Source organism: Dreissena polymorpha, chromosome 2 (genome assembly GCF_020536995.1).
Source record: "Dreissena polymorpha isolate Duluth1 chromosome 2, UMN_Dpol_1.0, whole genome shotgun sequence".
Classification (NCBI taxonomy): Eukaryota; Metazoa; Mollusca; class Bivalvia; order Myida; family Dreissenidae; genus Dreissena; species Dreissena polymorpha.
The window spans coordinates 60,577,321-60,599,922 of NC_068356.1; the positions used below are offsets into that span (position 1 = coordinate 60,577,321).

Below are 22,602 nucleotides of genomic sequence, written 5' to 3' on the forward strand. Positions count from 1 at the left end.
GTGCCTAAGACTATGATTGAACAATCATCCGAAGAAGCTCCTGAAATTGTCGCTGCTTCTTTTGCTGTGCACGTTCTACGCCGGAGCAAACAGATGATTTTAGTTTTGTGGGAAACCATCAGCTCTTTGACCAAATCTTGTATCATTGACAATGAAAGAGCTGAGACATTACGCAGTGCATTACTCAGTCTTATGGTTGAGTTGCATCCTCTTGACGGACCAATGGCAGTAGTAAGGTGTGACCCAGCACCAGGTTTTATTGCATTACAACGAGACGACGTTTTACGCAGATACCGTGTAGTTTTGGATGTGGGTAGAGTCGAGAACCCAAACAAGAACCCTGTTGCAGAAAAAGCTATTCTCGAGCTTGAATCTGAAATAGTTCGACAAGAACCTGGCGGTCATCCACTTACACCACTACAGTTGGCAACTGCTACTGCGCGATTAAACTCCAGGATTCGACATGCAGGCCTTTCTTCTAGAGAAATATGGACACAGAGAAGTCAATTCACAAATGAGCAGATTCCCTTGTCTGATAGGGAGTTTATTTTGAAACAACATGAAAGCCGACTCGACAATCATCAGTTTAGTGCTAGGTCTAAATGCAAAAGTTATACTTCAAATGCAGTACCCAATATAAGTGTTGGTGATTTAGTGTATTTGTATACCGATAGGAAAAAGCATCAATGTCGTGATCGTTATTTGGTTTTGTCTGTTGATAGTGCTAATCAGTGGTGCTTTATAAAAAAATTCATAGGCAATCAATTACGCGCCTTGTCTTATAAAGTCAAGATAAGTGAGTGTTACCATGTTCCTAATCAATCGAGTGTTGAGTCGAAAGTGCTTTTGTATCACAATTCAGTGGATAGTGATTCCGATGATATACCGGTAACCCATCCGTATCCTCCATCAAAGCAAGTCTTTGTTCCACCTACACTCACCCAGCCCAGTGTGGAGATGGAGTCTCAAATTCCTACTCAGCAAGATTTGACTTCTTATGACAATCCCCAGGAAGCAGAGGTGCTGGTTCCTGTCTTTGACTTGCCTGAAGGACCATGCAGTCAGCACGTTTCTAGGCCCCAACTTGCACGCAAACAGCCTAAGCATTTAAGTGATTATGTTTTACGGTGAACATTGTACTCGTGTTTGTTACATTTTGTCTAACATTTACACATCACCTTTTTCTACTATGTACAAATGCATATGTTACTAAATAGAGTACTATGTAAGTGTTTCAGTTGTAGTCATTTTCAAGTTAAAATTACTTAAGTTGTGCTAATATAAGCCTGTTTATCATTATTACTGTTCTCTTTATTTTATTACAAACTTAGTTAAATTGTTTTTTTTACTAGTTTGATGTTCATAGTACATGTACAGAACAGTTTATCACTATTTTACTTATTAGTCTGAGATTTTTTTAGATAACCTACATATATATGTATAGACAGTTATTTTCTTAAAACATTCATTATCACTTGCACTTTAACTATTCCTGGAGACTTTTATTAAAGTGTTGGTATGTCCACATAACTATTAACATTTTCATTGCATTATTGCTTCTCTTACACATATAAACCGTTTTATTTCATGTGTATGTTTTTTTGTAGAAAATTTAGATTTTTGTAATGTTACTTAATGGCTGGCACCTTTTATTTTCCTGATTAAGTCATTGATATGAACAATTATGCATATATAGTATCAGTCTTTGAGAGGGAGAAAAGAGGTAGCGCCATGTGTTTGGTTATTATGTTGTTTCGTTGTACTTGATATGGGTTGAGTGACTTCCCTTGTTTTGAATACATTCATTGAAGTTGTTTAATAAACGTTTTGCCGAAGATTATATTGTCTTTCAATCCTAGGCTAAGGTTCCTACTAACTACTGGCGCTTCATCTAATATTGCAATCAGGATTCAAAAAACACAAATCAACTAAGCAATTAAGAAACTGTTTAAATCGTTTTCTGAATTTTGCACGTAATTGACATTTGTGCTATCAATCTTTCAATATTAATGAGCATTCCTAAGTTAGTTAAACTCGATCCTTACCTCCCCATATCCCGAGTTTCAGTTGCGATTTATCCAAATTTTCAACAAAATCTCCAAGATATTTGTTGATCAAATCGACTACGAGGGACTCAAACACCATTTTGTTAGCCTGACAAGTCGCATCAATCGGACGATCTCAAAGTTGCAGAAAATTATTGACTTCTACAAAAGGAAACAGCATCGGTTGCAGACTCCATTTTGTTGTCGTCATTTATGCTAATTGAGTGGGTCGTAACCTGTAAGTCAAATCGGCCAAAATTTGCGCAACTGTCTCGATATAAAAAAGGATATCGGTAAAAATCTGGTACCCAAATAGGTCAAACGGTTGAATTACTGTTTTGATCGTATTGATTATCGACGCCAAATATGGCTTACATTACACACGATACATAATGTACTTGTAAATAGTCTTGATAATCTTAAACCGTATAAAATTGAATTGTTTGTAAAAGTATGAACATAGTCATGTTTAAACATTCATGTCTACATTTTACATCGCATCATCGGCTTTTGACTACTATGCAAAGAGTGGGTGTTGTAGTTATACCTACCCGCCTGCACTTCACATTATGGGTAGCTCAATGGTTGGATTTTTTTCTGGTCGGGATCTAATATAAATTTGGAAATGTCTACAAGGTCGTGAATAACATTTGGTTCTTGGTGCTTCGATTGTTTCCTGTATCACTTGTTTCAGCATAAATGTTACACTGACTGGATTGTGATAACGGTTTGTTTTGTGCCTTACAGTTATGTTTGCACCATTTTCATTTTCCGTTCTATGTTCTGTAATTATGTGTTCTATATTGTTTCAATGTACTTAATGTGGGTCTTGACTAATTATTTTATAGGCTTTACCTTAACAGCTGGGTTATAAATGCGAGGTTTCTTTGAAGACATTATTTTGTGTTTAGTGTACTATTATCTTTCTTGATGATCTTATAAATATTTGCAGAGACATAGATCTGCGTCTATGATATATGTATTTCATTGTAGAGGTTTTTGTGTAAGATTTACTAAATACTATTGTGTACCAGATTTAGTTTTAATGATGTGGCCTTTAAGGTATATTTGTACAGTCAACTTTAGCTAACTGCATTTCTTTAAATGGAAGGTCATGCCCCCCCCCTCTTTTCTAACTCTAGAAAACTTCTGATGTCGTTTTCTAGGACATACACGTCGTCTATAATTAATAAGCCTGTTCATAATTCACGTGTCTGCACAGAGCCTAGAATTTAAGGAGACTCGATGAGAGAGCACAGTTTTTATGATCACGAAAGTGATAATGCAAAGAAAATTAACTAAAATAACATTGAAAATAACAGTATCAAATTCAGTGATATCGCTATGAACCAAAATGTCTGATGTGTATTGCTTTTAAATATGTAAAACATCATGACAAGGTGGTTTTAGTGACCATAAGAGTTGTTTCAAATGATAATTATAGCAACTGGTTAATAACTTTTTTAATGGCATTAAATTTACTAACTGACCAAACAGAGGCTATTTTCTATTTTAAGTATATTGCGGATTTTAAATTCAAAAGTGACCCGATAAATTTATGTTTTCACATAATAATGGCGCAATACACGCTTTCAGCTGAATGAAACATATATAGCACACTAAGCGCGTACATAGTACTTATATACAACTTTTTTCAAGTAATGTGATATACCAGTCGTGATATTTTAATCAATATAAACAAATAATTGTAAAAAATACAGTATTTTAGAACTTTTCTTTTCTTCGTCAATCCGGTTGACAGCTCCTTTAAACATTAAGTTGTACGAAAAAAATGATTAATTTTACAATAATAAAATGTGCATTTTAGTTAATACTTTAATAACATTGTCCAACATTATTAAAATTAGAAAGTGCGCTAAGGTTCTTCATGGATTTATGAAATAATACATTGTAAAGCATGAATAATTAAAATATTTTTTAAGTATTTTGTTAAAGACGCTATTTCTTTAGTTACGATCTATGAAATATTAAAGGGATCTTTTCACTGTTTGGTAAATTGACAAAATTAAAAAAAGTTGTTTCAGATTCGCAAATTTTCGGTTAAGCTATGATATTTAGGAGGAAACAGTATTACTGAACATTTGCCATGGTCTAATATAGCCATTATATGCATCTTTTGACGATTTAAAAACCTATAAATTATAAAGCGTTGCAACGCGAAACGATTGAATAATTTGGAGAGTTTTGTTATTGTCGTTTAAATTTGTGAAACTACGAAGATTGCTTATATAACGTATAAAATACGCATCTTATGTATGCTTGGCAAGATAGCTCAGTTGGCAAATGCGTTTTTACTTCAGGATTCCGGGGGTCACTGGTTCGAGCCCTGCTGCGGGCTACTTTTTTTCCTTTTTTAAATTTTATTTTTGATTTTTTACTGGAGCTTTTAAAATTTAATGTTTACATTTATCAATATAAGGCATTTAATGACAAATTTCAAAACATGCCAAAATCTGTGAAAAGGCCCCTTTAAGTATAGAATGTAATGCACGGTACTTACTGGTTTCGCATATTCTGTGTTGCCATTTATGGCAACTTTATCGCATTCAATAGCTTGCCGCCTTGGACTTACACGCATTGAACACAATATACATGGATAATCCATCACAAAAATATGTATGTAATTACTTATACGCATGTAGTCCGTAGCACAGATATGTGGATAATCATAACCTATTCTTTATTTAGTCGATTTATATACATAACTATGAAACTTCTGAAATAACCGCATGCAAAAAACACCACACACTTTTTATTTTTATTTTCTTTAATTTATTTTAAAACTGATTATAAAAGTTTAACTTATTAATTACAAGCTCAATTAATTTTAATTGAATCTTGTGCGGTATACAACACATTTTACACCCTTATCCGTGTTGTGACAAACATTAAATAACAACTGATTAATCATCATACCAATTAACTTTATTTGATTAGTGTTTGGCCATTTTAATTATTGTTCGTGGTATATACCCCGGTAACACCTTGTAGCACATACTTCTACCCCACCCACTGCAGTATTAACCTTGTATGATGTTATTGACCACTTCATAAGTGGGAAAATGCAAGCATCCATCTTTGCATCCATCTGCAATCTTCAGTTGTACCGTTTATGGCTCAGACCGGTTTGACTTAATTTTAAGGCTGATCTTGATCTAGTGTTCGCAGCTTGAAATTTAGAGAAGGTTTGCCAAGAATATCTTATTTTCCCATTTATATAAGAGCACAGTTTTGCTAAATTAGTAGTTTTCTTAAATTTTAAGCTCGATTCAATTTAATGTATATTTAGGCGTTTTAATTTATGTGATTTACCCTTAATCTTTTAATAAAATTAGATTTTAGATGCACACATCATCTGATCAGGTATTCATCATGTTCATAATCTAAATTCTTGCCAACTTTGTGCTGTCATCATTATAAGTTATCAAGGACCTTTAATTTAAATACCAATTCAAAAATGTATATACAAGGTATGCAAAATGTTTAAATTCAGAATCACTCAGCAACAGGGTCACATTCTAAAAAAGTTGCAGATAAAAAATTAATAGGTAAATATTGGTTGGTAAGGTTTTGTGGTTGACTTGATATGAAACCACAAATTAAAACATTATTAAACTAGAAATGGCGCGGCCTACTCGTATCCTCGTGCCGCAGCTTTTGACCCACTGGGACCCAAGGGTCACAGGGGCGTACCTAGGCATACAGCAGTACGCCCGTGCGTATATCGTTGCATAGTCTAAGTTCGTGGATAGCGTAAGTTCGCGGATTGTCAGTTTGGAATAACTACACGCGCTAGATTTTGACATCCTGGAGACGAAAACCGGAATTGTGTATTGCAAACTTATCTTTTTACAACTGAAAACAAAATATTTGAATGAATTGCGTTCTAAATAGGCAAACAAATTGAATAATGGCCATAATTGTATTTTACCTCCATTTTCATAATGCACAAATTTCCTTTGCCAATAAAATCCATAACAAAATACATAAAACATATTTTGCTCACTTTGTTTATATACAGCGTTCTATTGACACTGTATGTACACAGCCTCGTACTCGATTTTTAAATGCTTTTTAGGCAACGTAAAATAAGAAGTGTTTTACGATACCTGGTTTATGCCTTTTTATTTAATGTACACATGTGGTTAGCGTGTGGCTATGATATTTATTAGAGAAAAAAAATCATTTTTAATGATAATCAAATTAAAACGAAAAATCAACTTTTCTGAAAAAAATTATTTCACTATCATAGGTATTTAACTAAAAATGACCCGAAAGCAAGGTGCATCGCTTTGAACAGCCATATCATCATCAGTTGTGCACGAACTCACAGCTCAGCTCAGTCTTATTCAACGCAGAAATGAATTTACTTTCTGGAAATGTACATATCTTGCCAGATTTCTGCAAATGCAAGGAAATTTATTTCTGCATTGCATTTATAAGACAGAGTTAGTGAAAATCGCTGCACACTTGATGAAGTTATACCTGTTTTTGGGTGATCTTCAGTTGGATACCTTATTTTAATATATTATATATATATATTTATTTGATAGTGATTTCTTTTTCAGAAAGTTGATTTTTCGTTATATTTTGATTATTTATCATTCAAAATGATGTTTTCACTAATAAATATCATAGCCACACGCTAACTACCTCTGTTAATTTACAGGCCAATCCAACTCCATTGAAACATTACATATTTTATTTAATAATGTTCTTTATAGATGTTCAATGTTCAGTTACATGTATTTTTTTATTGTTTTCATTCATGTATTAAAAAAATGTTTAAAAAGCACACATTTCTACATTTGGCCTAATCAGCTGTTCTGGAGTAATGACGTCACATGTGTCATCCACGAACTTACATAAATTCAAAATGGTAGTTCATACTGATGGATGGTGTTTGTTAACATGAATTTGGAAGACAAGATTACAATTTAATTTGATTCTTTGTTATTATTCACACAGGTGTGGATTTAATTTATGCTTAATTATATTAATTTGATCAAAATGAAAATATAATTACTTATAAAACTGTTCTATTTGTTATATCCACGAACTTGCGATAGACCAGGATAATGAATGAAATTAAAAGTCAGGGCTAAGGGGGTGGGCATTTTGGGGTTTAATTATGTAAACAAGCAAACAAGACGCCCACTTTTAGAAAATAACAGTGGGTACAAAAACAACACAGTATTATTCCAAAGATACAAAGTAAGTATTTTTTTCACTGATGAGGGATAGTAATCACTACTGTGAAGACTGAAGTCGTTTTACTACTGTTTTGTCGCCCTTCAATTTTTTGTGGAACCAATATTTTGACACGGGTACCAGATTATGTCTACGCCCTGACTCCGCTGATACACTTGAAAGGAGCATAGTCTTTGGGAGTAAGCAGCTATACCACAGCATCATGCTGTACCTCGTTATGCCTGTCTCCACCGCAACTGCAGAAATATCGTTTTCCACAATGCGAAGGGTGGTGCGGTGGTAATACTCTGGTCTACCATTCCAGAGGTCTCCAGTTCAATTCACTGCTGGGGCACTGGTAATTTCAGAAATGCTTCAAGTGTCCCACCCTACTAGAGATGTACTGGTATGAAACCCAGGTAATTCTCAGGAGGGGGAGACCCCCTCCCGCACCTATCCCCCCCCCCCCCTCGCAGCTTCGTTGCTCGATTGTGCATATGGCTGAAATAGCCTCAATAATGCCCCTGTGTCAGATCAAAATTCCAAATAGTGAACTGTCGCACATATGCTCATAGCTGCTGTGTATCTAAGTTTCAAGGTTCTACATGTAGTGCTAATAGTGTAGGAGGAGATAGTGGCCAGAATGGACAGATGGCAGGGATAACCACATAATCACTCTGCTTCAATTCGGAGCATGGGGATAGCAAATACATTTGTTAGTGGCTTTTCAAATTTTTGAACTGCCGTTTAATGTGTCTCCAGGTTCGCTACAAAGATGGTTCAAATCATGCCCTATGGGTCAAAAAAGGTTACGCCCCGGGCCCAGAGCTTATCTGATTTATAGAGACTTAAATCTAAAAAAGTATATAACTATAAAAATCCTCTTCTGAAACCAAAAGGTTCAGGAATTTAACACTTGGTATGTAACATTGTCTAGTGTTACTCTACTTTTATGTCCCCCACTATAGTAGTGGGGGACATATTGTTTTTGCCCTGTCTGTTGGTTGGTTGGTCTGTTGGTTGGTTTGCGCCAACTTAACATTTGCAATAACTTTTGCAATATTGAAGATAGCAACTTGATATTTGGCATGCATATGTATCTCATGGAGCTGCACATTTTGAGTGGTGAAAGGTCAATGTCATCCTTCAGGGTTTTTTTTTAGAAAGAGGGGAAGACGCTGGACGCTGGGTAAAAGGGGAAAATCGAGCGCGAAAGAGACATATTTGGGGAAAAATAAAAACTGTTCATTTCAATGTCTATAACTCACCTACAGACTTCAGAGTTTTTTTTAAGAAAAAGAGGCATGTCTCTGGCCTTTTTGTTCTTAAACACATGAACAAGTATGATATTAAAGTCAAAGTCCTAAATAAAGTTGCAGGTGTAGATCTAATAATGGGAAATGTTTTCAACTGGGGCCTGGGAACGATGTCAATATTATGATTTCAATTTCATGATGAATGGGTCGACGATCTAGATCAGCTACAGTATTGGAAGGGAAAGGTGCGGCAGCTGCCGATTGTCTACTTTCACTTTCACAATAATCCGACAGTATTAATCGATGTTGATTAGATGTACCTCCGAATCCTGCTAGGTTTCAACAGTTTTTGATGATTCATTCTTAAAAAATGCGTCAATTAAATTAATATTTTCCGAGTCCGAACGTTTTATTTTGTTCGTGTATGAACGCCAATTGTGAGACTTTTTTCTGTTTTAACGTTTTTATCTTGGCTTTCACATAACCCGGATGAAAATTCGACTGGTTTCCGGTAATTAATTGACGAAACACCCTTCTTGCGCAAGACAGGAATCCAGTTAAATAGTCACATGATTAATACGATTAGTTGCCCGGTTTCCATGAGGTAATTTAAGAGCTATATATAGAATCACTGGGATTCCCAGATTTGAGTGTTCGTCGGGAGAGAGAGAGAGAGCGAGATCGTTGTACATAGTACAAATTGGATAAGTGTCGACTTCCCAAAAGAAAAAATACATTTCTTTGAGGGTAAAATATTATATTTTGGTGAAAAATTATATTTTTGGAGGGGAAATGGTATTTTTAGGGGAAAAATTCTGGCAGGGGAAGACGCCGAATATCGGCGTCACTTTCTTAGTAAAAAAACCCCTGTCCTTCAAGGTCAAAGGTCAAATATATGGGTCAAAATTGCTAATTTAATGTGCACTTTTGCAGTATTTCAATATTCAAGATAGCAACTTGATATTTTGCATGCATGTGTCTCTCATGGAGCTGCACATTTTGAGTGGTGAAAGGTCAAGGTCATCCTTCAAGGTCAGAGGTCAAATATATGTGGCCAAAATCGCTCATTTTATGAGTACTTTTGCAATATTGAAGATAGCAACTTGATATTTGGCATGCATGTGTATCTCATGGAGCTGCACATTTTGAGTGGTGAAAGGTCAAGGTCATCCTTCAAGGTCAGAGGTCAAATATATGTGGCCCAAATCGCTTATTATATGAATACTTTTGAAATATTGAAGATAGCAACTTGATATTTGGCATGCATGTGTATCTCATGGAGCTGCACAATTTGAGTGGTGAAAGGTCAAGGTCATCATTCAAGGTCAGAGGTCAAATATATGTGGCCCAAATCGCTTATTTTATGAGTACTTTTGCAATATTGAAGATAGCAACTTGATATTTGGCATGCATGTGTATCTCATTGAGCTGCACAATTTGAGTGGTGAAAGGTCAAGGTCATCATTCAAGGTCAGAGGTCAAATATATGTGGCCCAAATCGCTTATTTTATGAATACTTTTGCAAGATTGAAGATAACTACTTGATATTTGGCATGCATGTGTATCTCATGGAGCTGCACATTTTGAGTGGTGAAAGGTCAAGGTCATCCTTCAAGGTCAGAGGTCAAATATATGTGGCCCAAATCGCTTATTATATGAATACTTTTGAAATATTGAAGATAGCAACTTGATATTTGGCATGCATGTGTATCTCATGGAGCTGCACAATTTGAGTGGTGAAAGGTCAAGGTCATCATTCAAGGTCAGAGGTCAAATATATGTGGCCCAAATCGCTTATTTTATGAGTACTTTTGCAATATTGAAGATAGCAACTTGATATTTGGCATGCATGTGTATCTCATTGAGCTGCACAATTTGAGTGGTGAAAGGTCAAGGTCATCATTCAAGGTCAGAGGTCAAATATATGTGGCCCAAATCGCTTATTTTATGAATACTTTTGCAAGATTGAAGATAACTACTTGATATTTGGCATGCATGTGTATCTCATGGAGCTGCACATTTTGAGTGGTGAAAGGTCAAGGTCATCCTTCAAGGTCAGAGGTCAAATATATGTGGCCCAAATCGCTTATTATATGAATACTTTTGAAATATTGAAGATAGCAACTTGATATTTGGCATGCATGTGTATCTCATGGAGCTGCACAATTTGAGTGGTGAAAGGTCAAGGTCATCATTCAAGGTCAGAGGTCAAAAATATGTGGCCCAAATCGCTTATTTTATGAGTACTTTTGCAATATTGAAGATAGCAACTTGATATTTGGCATGCATGTGTATCTCATTGAGCTGCACAATTTGAGTGGTGAAAGGTCAAGGTCATCATTCAAGGTCAGAGGTCAAATATATGTGGCCCAAATCGCTTATTTTATGAATACTTTTGCAAGATTGAAGATAACTACTTGATATTTGGCATGCATGTGTATCTCATGGAGCTGCACATTTTGAGTGGTGAAAGGTCAAGGTCGGGTCATCCTTCAAGGTCAAATATATGGGTCAAAATTGCTCATGTAATGTCACTTCTGCAAAATTGAAGCTAGCAATTTTATATTTGAAATGCATGTGTATCTCATGGAGCTGCACATTTTGAGTGGTGAAGGGTCAAGGTCATCCTTCAAGGTCAAACGTCATATAGGGGGACATTGTGTTTCACAAACGCATCTTGTTTGTTTTTTTTAAGATCATCACACAAATGACCACCACAACCCCCCAAACCCCCCCCACCCCAATTTTTTTTTTGAAACGGTTAAAAAACACAAATATTTATTTTTATTATTTTATTTTTGAAATACTGTCCAACCATCGCACCCAAGAATACCCGCCCCCCACCCCCCCCCCCCCCCCCAACCCCGAAATTTTTTTAATTTTTTTTTTCATTTTTTTTTCGCTTTTTTGCAAGATAATGTAATAAATGTCCACACCCACACCCCACACTATACACCCCTCTTCACTCCACCCCTCCCTCCTTTGTGATTGAAATTGAGAGTCCCTTCACCTTTAAAAAGAAATTAGATGAACGGTCTGCACCCGCAAGGCGGTGCTCTTGTTTGTATTTCTATTCCTTTAAAGTGTGTTGTTTCTCCTCCTTTTATGTGTGAGATTTATCCTCTCTTCACAGGTGAGATTTATCCTACTTTCATGGAAGTTATTTCTTATCCTTTCAGGAATCGTATTTCTCTTCCTTTCAGGGCTGTGAATTGTCCTTTCATGGGTGTGATCTCTCCTTCCTTCAGGGATGTGATTTCTCCTCCTTTCAGGGGTATGATTTCTCCTTTCATGGGTAGGACTTCTCCTTCTTTCAGGGGTGTGAAATGTCCTTTAATGGGTGTGATCTCTCCTCCTTTTAGGGATGTGATTTCTCCTCCTTTCAGGGGTATGATTTCTCCTTTCATGGGTACAACTTCTCCTTCTTTCAGGGGTGTGATTTCACCTTTTTTCAGGGGGTGTGATTTCTCCTTCTTTAAGGGGTGTGATTTCACCTCTTTTAAGGTGTCAGATTTCTCCTTCTTTCAGGAACTAATTTTTTACTCCTTTCATTCAGGTATGAGATATTTCCCTTTAAGGGATCCTATTTCTTTTTTCATGGATGAGATTTTTCCCTTCAAGGGTGTGATTTCTTCTCTTTTCAGGGGTGTTTTTTCTCCTTTCAAGGTTGTGATTCCTTCTCCTTCCAGGGATTAGATTTCTTCTCCTTTCAAGGATATGATTTTTTTCTCCTTTCAGCAATACATTTTCTCCTTTTTTAAGGTGTTAACATAACTTAACAAACGAGTGCAAGATTACCCTAGACTACATGTAGATTATGTTATAATGTCAATCGTTTGCCTTTCCAGTTCTATCATTTTCATTATTTTTTTTCTTTTTAAGGGTGCTGGCAAGCGAATGCAGTGGGATGGAACTTCGCAAGATGCACCCTTTTCTTCACAACAATCACTTCAAGAGAAAGCTATGTTGAATCTTTAGATAGTTTTTTTTAAATTTCCATTTTATCACAATAAAAAACACCTTTGTGGTATGGGCAATAAAGTGGTCTTTTTCAACGATATTATTGAAGAGTCAAATGAAGTGTGTTAGATCATAAATAGATTCTTAACGACATTGTATCAATTTAGAATAAAAAAGCCATTGATATTCACTATATAGTTTTATTTATTCTAAAAAATCATTTCATCTCCCTTGGGATTAAGAATCAACGTGTGTGACAAAGTCAGGAATATAACTAGACTCTTTCAATCATAGCTTCTGCTTCTGGTCTATTCTAATGAAGTCTGGAATGTCAAGCCAGTATTCGCACGCAGTGGCACGTCACTGTGAACACACCCAGAATAAAATCCACACTGTGGCCGAGCTGCTTTTATTGTCTGGACAGTTTCGACCAATCAAAACAGAGAACATCAGCTCTGTGGAGGTTTCCATCGCTTCTGCAAGGGAGCAGATAAATTCCTCTTTGAACATTATATTGGAAATTGTGAATGATTTGACGAAAATCATGCATGACATAAAAACTCGATGGAAAGTCATATGTGATTACCTGTATCGAATGTCTGATGCCGTAACCGTATTGGTAGAGCTCAGCTACTTTGCAGTGTACCAATATCTCGGTCTGAACAAACCAGAATCTCTGGAAGCACCTCTCATAGACAAATACGCGACTTCTTACGCAGGCCTGGAAATAAAGCTCAGCTGCATTCAGTTGAAGAGAGCGCGGATGGAAGAACTGAGCTCTTCATTCATCATGGATATTTGTTCCAATATCTCCAAGTACATTTCAGTGCTGACTGACAACTGCAGGGGAGCCAGCGAGAATGGGCCTGATACTGCCACAAAGGACCAGTTCAAACTGGGCATCAAGAGTGTCACTTGTGCAGCAGGTTCATTTCAATAATTTGTTGTCATTTTACGTGAGCTTATGCCCCAAAAGAAGGGCAAATAAAGGGCATGTGGTTCATCTGAGCCTCACTCTGTGAAAACAGGGCTTAATGCATGTGCATAATGTGTCATCCCGAAGGGCTAGGTTCACAAAGGGGTGAAAAAGCCCTGTTACAGAATTAAATGAATTTACTTTTATCTTAAAGGGCAATATATTAAGGAAAGGAAAACAACAGTTTTATAATTAATATCGCTGTATTATGGTTGCTATTGCAACATCATAAATACATGTGAATACGTGTTATGATATATAAAATTAATTGCAAATGTAAATAAATATACATCATCATGAACCTAGGCAGTTCACATAGGCTGATCAGGGATAACACTTTTCACCTAAACTTCACCCACTTCTGCTGAGAAGTGACTTACTTTAAACAAAAATTATCGTACAAGCGGAAATAGTCTGCACAGGCTGATCTGGAACGACACTTTATGCACATGCATTAAGCGGGCTTTCTCAGATCTATATTGGGTCTCTGTCAGTCTGTCCAAATCAAGTTTCCATTCTATGTAATTATTTAAATGCCGGAAAGCAGAGGTGTAGAATACTTATACCTGAAATGTTTGACTTGGGACTCAGCAGTCAGCACAGGTTATTCAGGGGTGACACTTTTTGCTTTATGAATTTTTTTGTTTAATGGATGTTTGTAGGTGGACAGTGTTGTTTCTAATAAGCCTGTATGGACAGCACAGGCTTATCTGTGATTACACTTATTACACTCGGTTAAAAAATTACTATTGATTTAAATTCTTATATTGAAATAATGCAACCAGTAATTCTTATTCTTTATACAATATTTCCCATGCTATTTACTGGGTCTACAAATTGTGATGGTTAAGTTCAGCAGATTAAATAGTTCACTCTCAATCCTGGATGTGTGCAATTGACTTGCTACTTAACATATACAGGGGTCCCACTGTCAATCACCATGTGGCAAAAATGATACACATATACTGTTGCAATGTTACAATAAATACTAACAAGGTCAGGCTGACACTGTGTAATTGATTATACATATTTCAGTCAGTGTTTACCACTATTTTAGACATATTTGTGTGAATATCTTAACAAAGATTTAGAGGAAGGGAAGTCGATAAACATTCAAAAAGTGTTTGAGATAATTTCTGTGAACATTTCTACTGCTGTTTCAGGAAGCCTTATTGCCAGTATAAAGTGCTACAAGTCTGAGCGGTCTCCTAGATACCACACTAGAGTTGTGACCTTCTGTGAGCCTGTTCTAGCAGGTATGTCTAGTATAAATTGTTATGGCCACTTCTTCATTTTGATTACTGCTACCTTTTTGTCAAGAGGCAAGAAATAAAAGGTTATCTTCTGCAAAGCTTTGTATGGTCACAAAAACATGTTAGGTACAAACATGTTAGGTACATGAAAAATGTGGCTAAAGCAGCGTACAGGTTTTCAGTCTGACATTCAATATTGGTCCCATAGATGAGAACTGATAAACCAATCCCAAACAGATTTAATAATCCACAATTAATTCATGTCCCTGTAGAAAAGTAAAACTTCAAAACTCAAACCTATAAAGCAATCAAAATTATATGATAGTTTCAGGGCTATTGTTTTGACTTTATTCAATCAGAACAATTCCATTTTCGGCACTTAATGAAAGCAATACAATTTTCAAATTTGTTGCAACCACCTTAATGTTCCTTTTTATACAGGTGCCTCTTCCATTCTATAAAATCATAAGAAACAAACAAAAATATGTTTCTCCCGTCAGTAAATTGATCATTAAATTAACAGAATTTTGTTTCAGGTAACAAACAATAGCAATTGATATTCTCATGTGTTTACAGCCAGTAATGCCTTGGTGAGTCTCGCAACTGAAGATGAGTTTATAATGTTCTCATGTGTTTACAGCCAGTAATTCCCTGGTGAGTCTCGCAACTGAAGATGAGTTTATAATGTTCTCATGTGTTTACAGCCAGTAATGCCCTGGTGAGCCTTGCAACTGAAGATGAGTTTATAATGTTCTCATGTGTTTACAGCCAGTAATGCCCTGGTGAGCCTCGCAACTGAAGATGAGTTTATAATGTTCTTATGTGTTTACAGCCAGTAATGCCTTGGTGAGCCTCGCAACTGAAAATGAGTTTATAATGTTCTCATGTGTTTAAAGCCAGTAATGCCCTGGTGAGCCTCGCAACTGAATATGAGTTTATAATGTTCTCATGTGTTTACAGCCAGTAATGCCCTGGTGAGCCTCGCAACTGAATATGAGTTTATAATGTTCTCATGTGTTTACAGCCAGTAATGCCTTGGTGAGCCTTGCAACTGAAAATGAGTTTATAATGTTCTCATGTGTTTACAGCCAGTAATGCCTTGGTGAGCCTTGCAGTTGAAGATGAGTTTATAATGCTCTCATGTGTTTACAGCCAGTAATGCCCTGGTGAGCCTCACAACTGAAGATGAGTTTATAATGTTCTCATGTGTTTACAGCCAGTAATGCCTTGGTGAGCCTTGCAACTGAATATGAGTTTATAATGTTCTCATGTGTTTACAGCCAGTAATGCCTAGATGAGCCTTGCAAATGAAGACGAGTTTATAATGTTCTCATGTGTTTACAGTCAGTAACGCCTTGGTGAGCCTCGCAACTGATGATGATTTTATAATGTTCTTATGTGTTTACAGCCAGTAATGCCTTGGTGGGCCTTGCAACTGAAGACGAGTTTATAATGTTCTCATGTGTTTACAGCCAGTAATGCCTTGGTGAGCCTTGCAACTGAAGACGAGTTTATAGATCATGGAAGGGAACTGTCACCGGAGGAGGCGGAAATACAGATGGCCATCTTTGGTATAATCAACACATAAGGATCATGATTTTAATGTTTTATAAATACACATCGCCTACTGAATGTAATAAGTCATGTAACTGACATTTTTATACATTTTTACTTTTTTCCATTTTTGTGTTTATTTAGGTGACGTACATCAACTGTTAAAATATTTAGTCAACCTTTTTGGTAAAAAAAATGTTTTTATCAAATTTTCGAAATTGACTTAACAAACACATGTCATTTTCTGAATGTAAAAAGCAGCGTAACTGACATTTTGTTAAATTTTCAGGAGAAGCAAAAAATGTTTTATTAAAATGATAAACATTTTTCAGTATTCAAATTTTCTGATTAGCATTATAATAAAACGAAACAAAACTCCAAATTGATATGTCTCTTTAAAAACAATAAAAAAATAAAGAAAGGAGCAGTTACCAAAATTTCAACACTGAAATATTTTGAGCGCAAAAAATAACGTAAGTGCTCTTACAGTATTTTGGAAAATTTCTGAAAATACGCATTTCTGAACAATTCACAAAATGTCAGTTACCCTAGTTATTACATTCAGCAGACGACATGTAGTTTAATTCTGTTCTTATGCTTGCCATCATATTTAAAGATTGAGTGGTATATTACTTTCATAACGTTGGTTGAGTTGGCAGAAACAGGACAACTGATGTCTATATGATTTCTATAACTTTAATAATAATTTACTTATCAGTTATGTTTTCATATACTAGTATATTCTGTTTTATTCCTTTCTAAGCTCTATGTTTTTATTTGATCCCTATCTACTTAATGAAAATGTTTCTGGCCACACTTTAAAGGTACATTTTCACAGATGAGGGATTTTTTTTTATCCGAGTCAATAATTGCTGTAAATTTGCTTAATTAAAAAATCTGACCTGTAGAGATCCAATAAAATTACAAATATATAATTTGAGAACAAAACATTAAGAAAAAAATGGTTTGCACCCTTGGGGCTCAAACCAGCTTATTTAAGATTAAAAGGCCATGGCATTAACCACTTGGGTCTTTGGAATGTTATGTGCTTTAATGCAATTCAACGTAAAATATTCAAATGATGATGACATGTTTTAATATACAAATCTGTCTTTTGAGTATGAGTCTATATCATTAGTGTTATTTTGCTTCCTGAAGTACTGCGTTCTTTCATTTTCTGAATCTGTGACAAAAAGTAGGAAAACTGTCATTTCGATAATGTTTGAACAAGTCCCTTACTTGTGACTAAAGGCCAAAATGCTCTTGGGAATTGTTGACTTTTGAGCTGTTTCTGCAGTTTGTTTAACAATTTTCATTTAACTTTACTTATTACTGAAAATGAAAAAGTTAACTAACTTTGATGATCAACAACTGTATAAGTAATTGTAAAATACTAAGATTTTGTTATTCAGTATACAGTGTATACCCTCGAAAAGTGTGAGTAGACATGCCTTTAACATTGTATGATTATTTAAAACAAGAACAACAACCAAATTTCTTCATGTTTGAATAGATAGTTTGATTATCAAATGCTCTTGTAATCATTTTATCTTTTCCACATGCAGGTCCCTGTATGAACATTGTATCCGGTTGTGTGCAGATCTGCAAATCTCTCCGTGACTACACTTATGACCCAGGGAATTCTCACTATGTACACAAAACCCGCTCTTGCCAGGCTTGCATAGTCAAATCTACAAAGCATCTCAAACACGAGCTTCAAAAACACCTCCACATGGATTTCCAAATGAGAGGCGCAAGTCCTTCAAAGGGGGACAACTATTTTAGAGATGTTGACTCTTCAGATGAGAACCAGCACGATTTATCTCCCTTGGGTGGAAGTTTATCACTGCAATATGCTTCGGAGAATCATGGGATGGAAGGGAATTATGGGAAGGATCTTTCACCACGGTCAACTGTAACAGATGTTTCTTTAGCTACTAGTATCTCTAGATAGATTTTTTGTTTTGATTAGGTTGACTTATGTTTACCTGAGTATGCTCTACTCAGATAGTGAGCTTTTGGTGTACTATAGGTTACTAGTCATGCGTTGATGTGGGTGCTTGAGTACTAACCCAAGTCCTTTTGGCCAAAATGTATTTTCCAGACACAAACCTACTATTCAAGTATTGGTCTTTGTATTATTATTTGTTAATACTTGTGATGGACCAGTGCAAAAAAGTTAATGCTACTGGTATACAGCACAGACTTGGCATACGTTTTTGATCACCTCAGCACACAATGTTAATGGTGAGGTTTTGTGATCACGTGTTTGTTGTCTCTCCTTCAGTCTGTAGGTGCATACAATTCCACCTTAATGGCATGGGAGATTTTCAACAAACAAATATCGCTTGAATGATTTGTGTCTGACAGACCTGCTCTCAAAGTTGATCAAAATGTTCCAGATCCTGGTTTAATGTTTGGTGTGTGAAATCCTATAGTCTTCACATGGTTTACATAGACTTAAATAGTACAATGCTACTCTGGTACTTCAGTGTTAGTTTGTAACATCATAAAGAGTTCCTTTACAAAGATTGTTCACATTACTAAAGGAATGGTCTCCACTAAATTTCAATAATTATGCCCCCCTTCGAAGAAGAGGGGGTATATTGTTTTGCACATGTCGGTCGGTCCGTTGGTCGGTCGGTCCGTTGGTTGGTCGGTCGGTCGGTCCGTCCACCAGATGGTTTCGGGATGATAACTCAAGAACGCTTAGGCCTAGGATCATGAAACTTCATAGGTACATTGATCATGACTGGCAGATGACCCCTATTGATTTTCAGGTCACTAGGTCAAAGGGTAAGGTCACAGTGACTCGAAATAGTAAAATGGTTTCCGGATGATAACTCAAGAATGCTTACACCTAGGATCATGAAACTTCATTGGTACATTGATCATGACCAGCAGATGACCCCTATTGATTTTCAGGTCACTAGGTCAAAGGTCAAGGTCACAGTGACTCGAAAAAGTAAAATGGTTTCCGGATGATAACTCAAGAATTCTTATGCCTAGGATCATGAAACTTCATAGGTACATTTATCATGACTGGCAAATGACTCTATTGATTTTCAGGTCACTAGGTCAAAGGTCAAGGTCACAGTGACACGAAACAGTAAAATGGTTTCTGGATGATAACTCAAGAATGCTTACGCCTAGGATCATGAAACTTCATAGGTACACTGATCATGACTAGCAGATGACCCCTATTGATTTTCAGGTCTCTAGGTCAAAGATCAAGGTCACATTGACTCGAATGAGTAAAATGGTTTCCGGATGATAACTCAAGAATGCTTACGCCTAGGATCATGAAACTTCATAGGAACATTGATCATGACTGGCAGATGACCCCTATTGATTGTCAGGTCACTAGGTCAAAGGTCAAGGTCACAGTGACAAAAAACGTATTCACACAATGGCTGCCACTACAACTGACAGCCCATATGGGTGGCATGCATGTTTTACAAACATCCCTTGTTACTTTAAAAATCTCCTCTAAAAATTACAGATGTTTCCTTATTGTTTGAGTAATAACAATAATTAGCTTTCCAAAAAGATTTTTCTGTATTTTAAATTAATTCATTATTGTCTGGAGCTTCTCCCTGGGAAAGTGTCACTTATACTTATAGACTTCATGCAAAATAGTTTTAAAAACATTGTCCTCAGGAACCGTACAGCCCAAACTTTTGTGTTTGGAAATACATCCTGAAATCGTTCTCAGTAGAGAATGTTCTGCCTATGTTCATTAGGTACAACCTATCCATTTCCTTTCAGGGTCGATTTCGAGTTAGGTTTCAAGACTGCGGGTTAACATTTCTTTGCCCTCAGGGCTCTTTTGTTTGCTTTCTCATTTATTATCCCTTATTCTCATTTTATCTGTCCTCATTGTATAGTGACTGCCCACTTAAAAAAACTCGAGAAGTTGCTGGACAGTTGATGTTTTTCAAGTTGTTGAAGTTTTATTTACTTGGTATATGTTTATGACTGTTACATGACTGTTACAACGATTATTCTCATAATTTCCTATTTTCATAGGAAAGTAGGTAACTCCCAGCTGATGCTATGATTATTTTTATTGCATCAAACATAATTGTGTTAGCGTGTTTATGGATTATTAATAGGTTTATCAAATGTGTTAGAAGCCGCTTATTTGTAAAAAAATTAAAAATAGTTTATAAACATAAACAAAAAATTTAAATTGTCATTCAGAAACTATTTACAGAACAAGCACACGCGCATAGTAACAAACCTTAGCAACCAATCATAGGACGAAGGGCCGGATACGAGAAACATTGAACATGATACAGATAACTACAGGCAGCCAAGTCTAGCCAGTATTTTTTCAAAACATTTGCCTATTTTAATCCAGTGTTTGTTGTTACGTCAGAGAATACACATTTAACTTAAGATTGACATATAAGCATCTGTGTTTCTAAATCTGATCAGTGAAAAACTTAAGATTAATTATTTTGGAGGGAACATACTATGGATACAGATTCTAATGACTATTCTATGTTTGACGTTTTTTCAAAAAGTTGTAATAAACAATTATTCTTGTTTTCTAAATGATACATTAGAAACAGTTAATAATGTCGTGAACCACTATGGTCACTGTTATCTGTGAGAATAAAACATGCGATGTGTATACAAAATATTTTTTCCTATCGCTATAATTTTAAATGTAAATTGTCATTTGTTTACCTCTCGGACTTGGGCTAGTTTTTGTTTTGAAACTACTTTCAGGGGCAATATATATACATATATGTATAGAAGTATTTTCTAAATTTGGTAATTGAATGAAATGATTGATTTGGTATGCCCCCAGATCGAATGATCGGGGGTATATTGTTTTTGGCCTGTCTGTCTGTCATTGTACGTGTGTGTGTGTGTCTATCACAAAACTTAAACCTTAATCATAACTTTTGCAATATTGAAATAGCAACTTGATATTTGGCATGCATCTGTATTTCATGGAGCTGCACATTTTTGAAGGTCATCGTTCAAGGTCAAAGGTTTCTTTTTAGCTCATCTATTTTTTGAAAAAAAATTATGAGCTATTGTCATCACCTTGGCGTCGACGTTGGCGTCCGGTTTAGTATTGCGTTTAGGTCCACTTTTCTCAGAAAGTATCAATGCTATTGCATTCAAACTTGGTACACTTACTTACTATCATGAGGGGACTGGGCAGGCAAAGTTAGATAACTCTGACGTGCATTTTGACTGAATTATGTGCCCTTTTTATACTTAGAAAATTGAAAATTTTGGTTAAGTTTTGCGTTTAGGTCCACTTTTTTCAGAAAGTATCAATGCTATTGCATTCAAACTTGGTACACTTACTTACTATCATGAGGGGACTGGGCAGGCAAAGTAAGATAACTCTGGCGTGCATTTTGACAGAATTATGTGCCCTTTTTATACTTAGAAAATTGAAAATTTTGGTTAAGTTTTGTGTTTAGGTCCATTTTATTCCTTAAGTATCAATCTATTGCTTTCATACTTGCAACACTTACTAACTATCATAAGGGGACTGTGCAGGCAAAGTTATGTAACTCTGACTGGCATTTTGACAGAATTATGTGCCCTTTTTATACTTAGAAAATTGAAAATTTGGTTATGTTTTGTGTTTAGGTCCACTTTATTCCTACAGTATCAAAGCTATTGCTTTCATACTTGCAACACTTATTAACTATCGAAAGGGGACTGTGCAGGCAAAGTTATGTAACTCTGACTGGCATTTGGACGGAATTATGGGCCCTTTATACTTAGAAAATTGAAAGTTTGGTTAAGTTTTGTGTTTTGGTCCACTTTACCCCTAAAGTATCATAGATATTGCTTTCATACTTGGAACACTCGCAAACTATCATAAGGGTACAGTAAAAGGACAAGTTGCATAACTCTGGATGTCATTTTTACGGAATTATGGCCCTTTTTTGACTTAGTAACTTTGAATATATGGTTAAATTTTGTGTTTCGATCCACTTTACTTCTTAAGTATCAAGGCTATTGCTTTCAAACTTCAAATACTTTCATGCTATCATGAGGTTACTGTACCTGGCAAGTTGAATTTTACCTTGACCTTTGAATGACCTTGACTGTCAAGGTCAAATTATAAAATTTTGCTAAAATTGCCATAACTTCTTTATTTATGATTAGATTTGATTGATACTTTGACAAAACTGCTCTTACCTGACATACCACAATAGACTCCACCCAAACCATCGCCCGTGCTCCCTTCCCCCCCCCCCCCGAATCGCCCCCCGTATTTTTTTTCTTTTTTCTTTTTTTAAGATCATCTCACAAATGACCACCACACCCTCACACTATACCCCCCCACCCCACCCCCTCCCCATTTT

The 22,602-nt window shown here is 35.9% G+C and overlaps 2 protein-coding genes across 3 annotated transcripts in view; one reads left to right on the plus strand and one right to left on the minus strand.

Annotated features, from left to right (window-relative positions):
- LOC127867202 (intermembrane lipid transfer protein VPS13A-like) overlaps positions 1–2,251 on the minus strand; it is a 150,758-nt gene extending 148,507 nt beyond the window's left edge. The window contains exon 1 of the mRNA XM_052408246.1: positions 2,046–2,251. Within this exon, the coding sequence (XP_052264206.1) occupies positions 2,046–2,145 (100 nt within the window). The 5' untranslated portion in view covers positions 2,146–2,251. The remainder of the gene's footprint in view (positions 1–2,045) is intronic.
- A 2,877-nt stretch (positions 2,252–5,128) lies between these two features.
- On the plus strand, positions 5,129–21,265 carry LOC127867210 (talin rod domain-containing protein 1-like). Of its 2 annotated transcripts, XR_008043364.1 has the most exons (6): positions 5,129–5,251; positions 12,395–13,398; positions 14,612–14,704; positions 16,174–16,272; positions 17,821–19,035; positions 19,181–21,265. XR_008043364.1 is itself a non-coding variant. In XM_052408255.1 (5 exons), the coding sequence occupies exons 2-5, from the start codon at positions 12,789–12,791 to the stop codon at positions 18,207–18,209; spliced, it is 1,191 nt and encodes a 396-aa protein (XP_052264215.1). In that variant the 5' UTR covers positions 5,129–5,251; positions 12,395–12,788; the 3' UTR covers positions 18,210–21,265. The 2 variants fall into 2 exon arrangements, 1 of the variants encoding a protein (XP_052264215.1); XM_052408255.1 differs by having other exon boundaries at positions 17,821–21,265.
- The last annotated feature ends 1,337 nt before the right edge of the window (positions 21,266–22,602 follow it).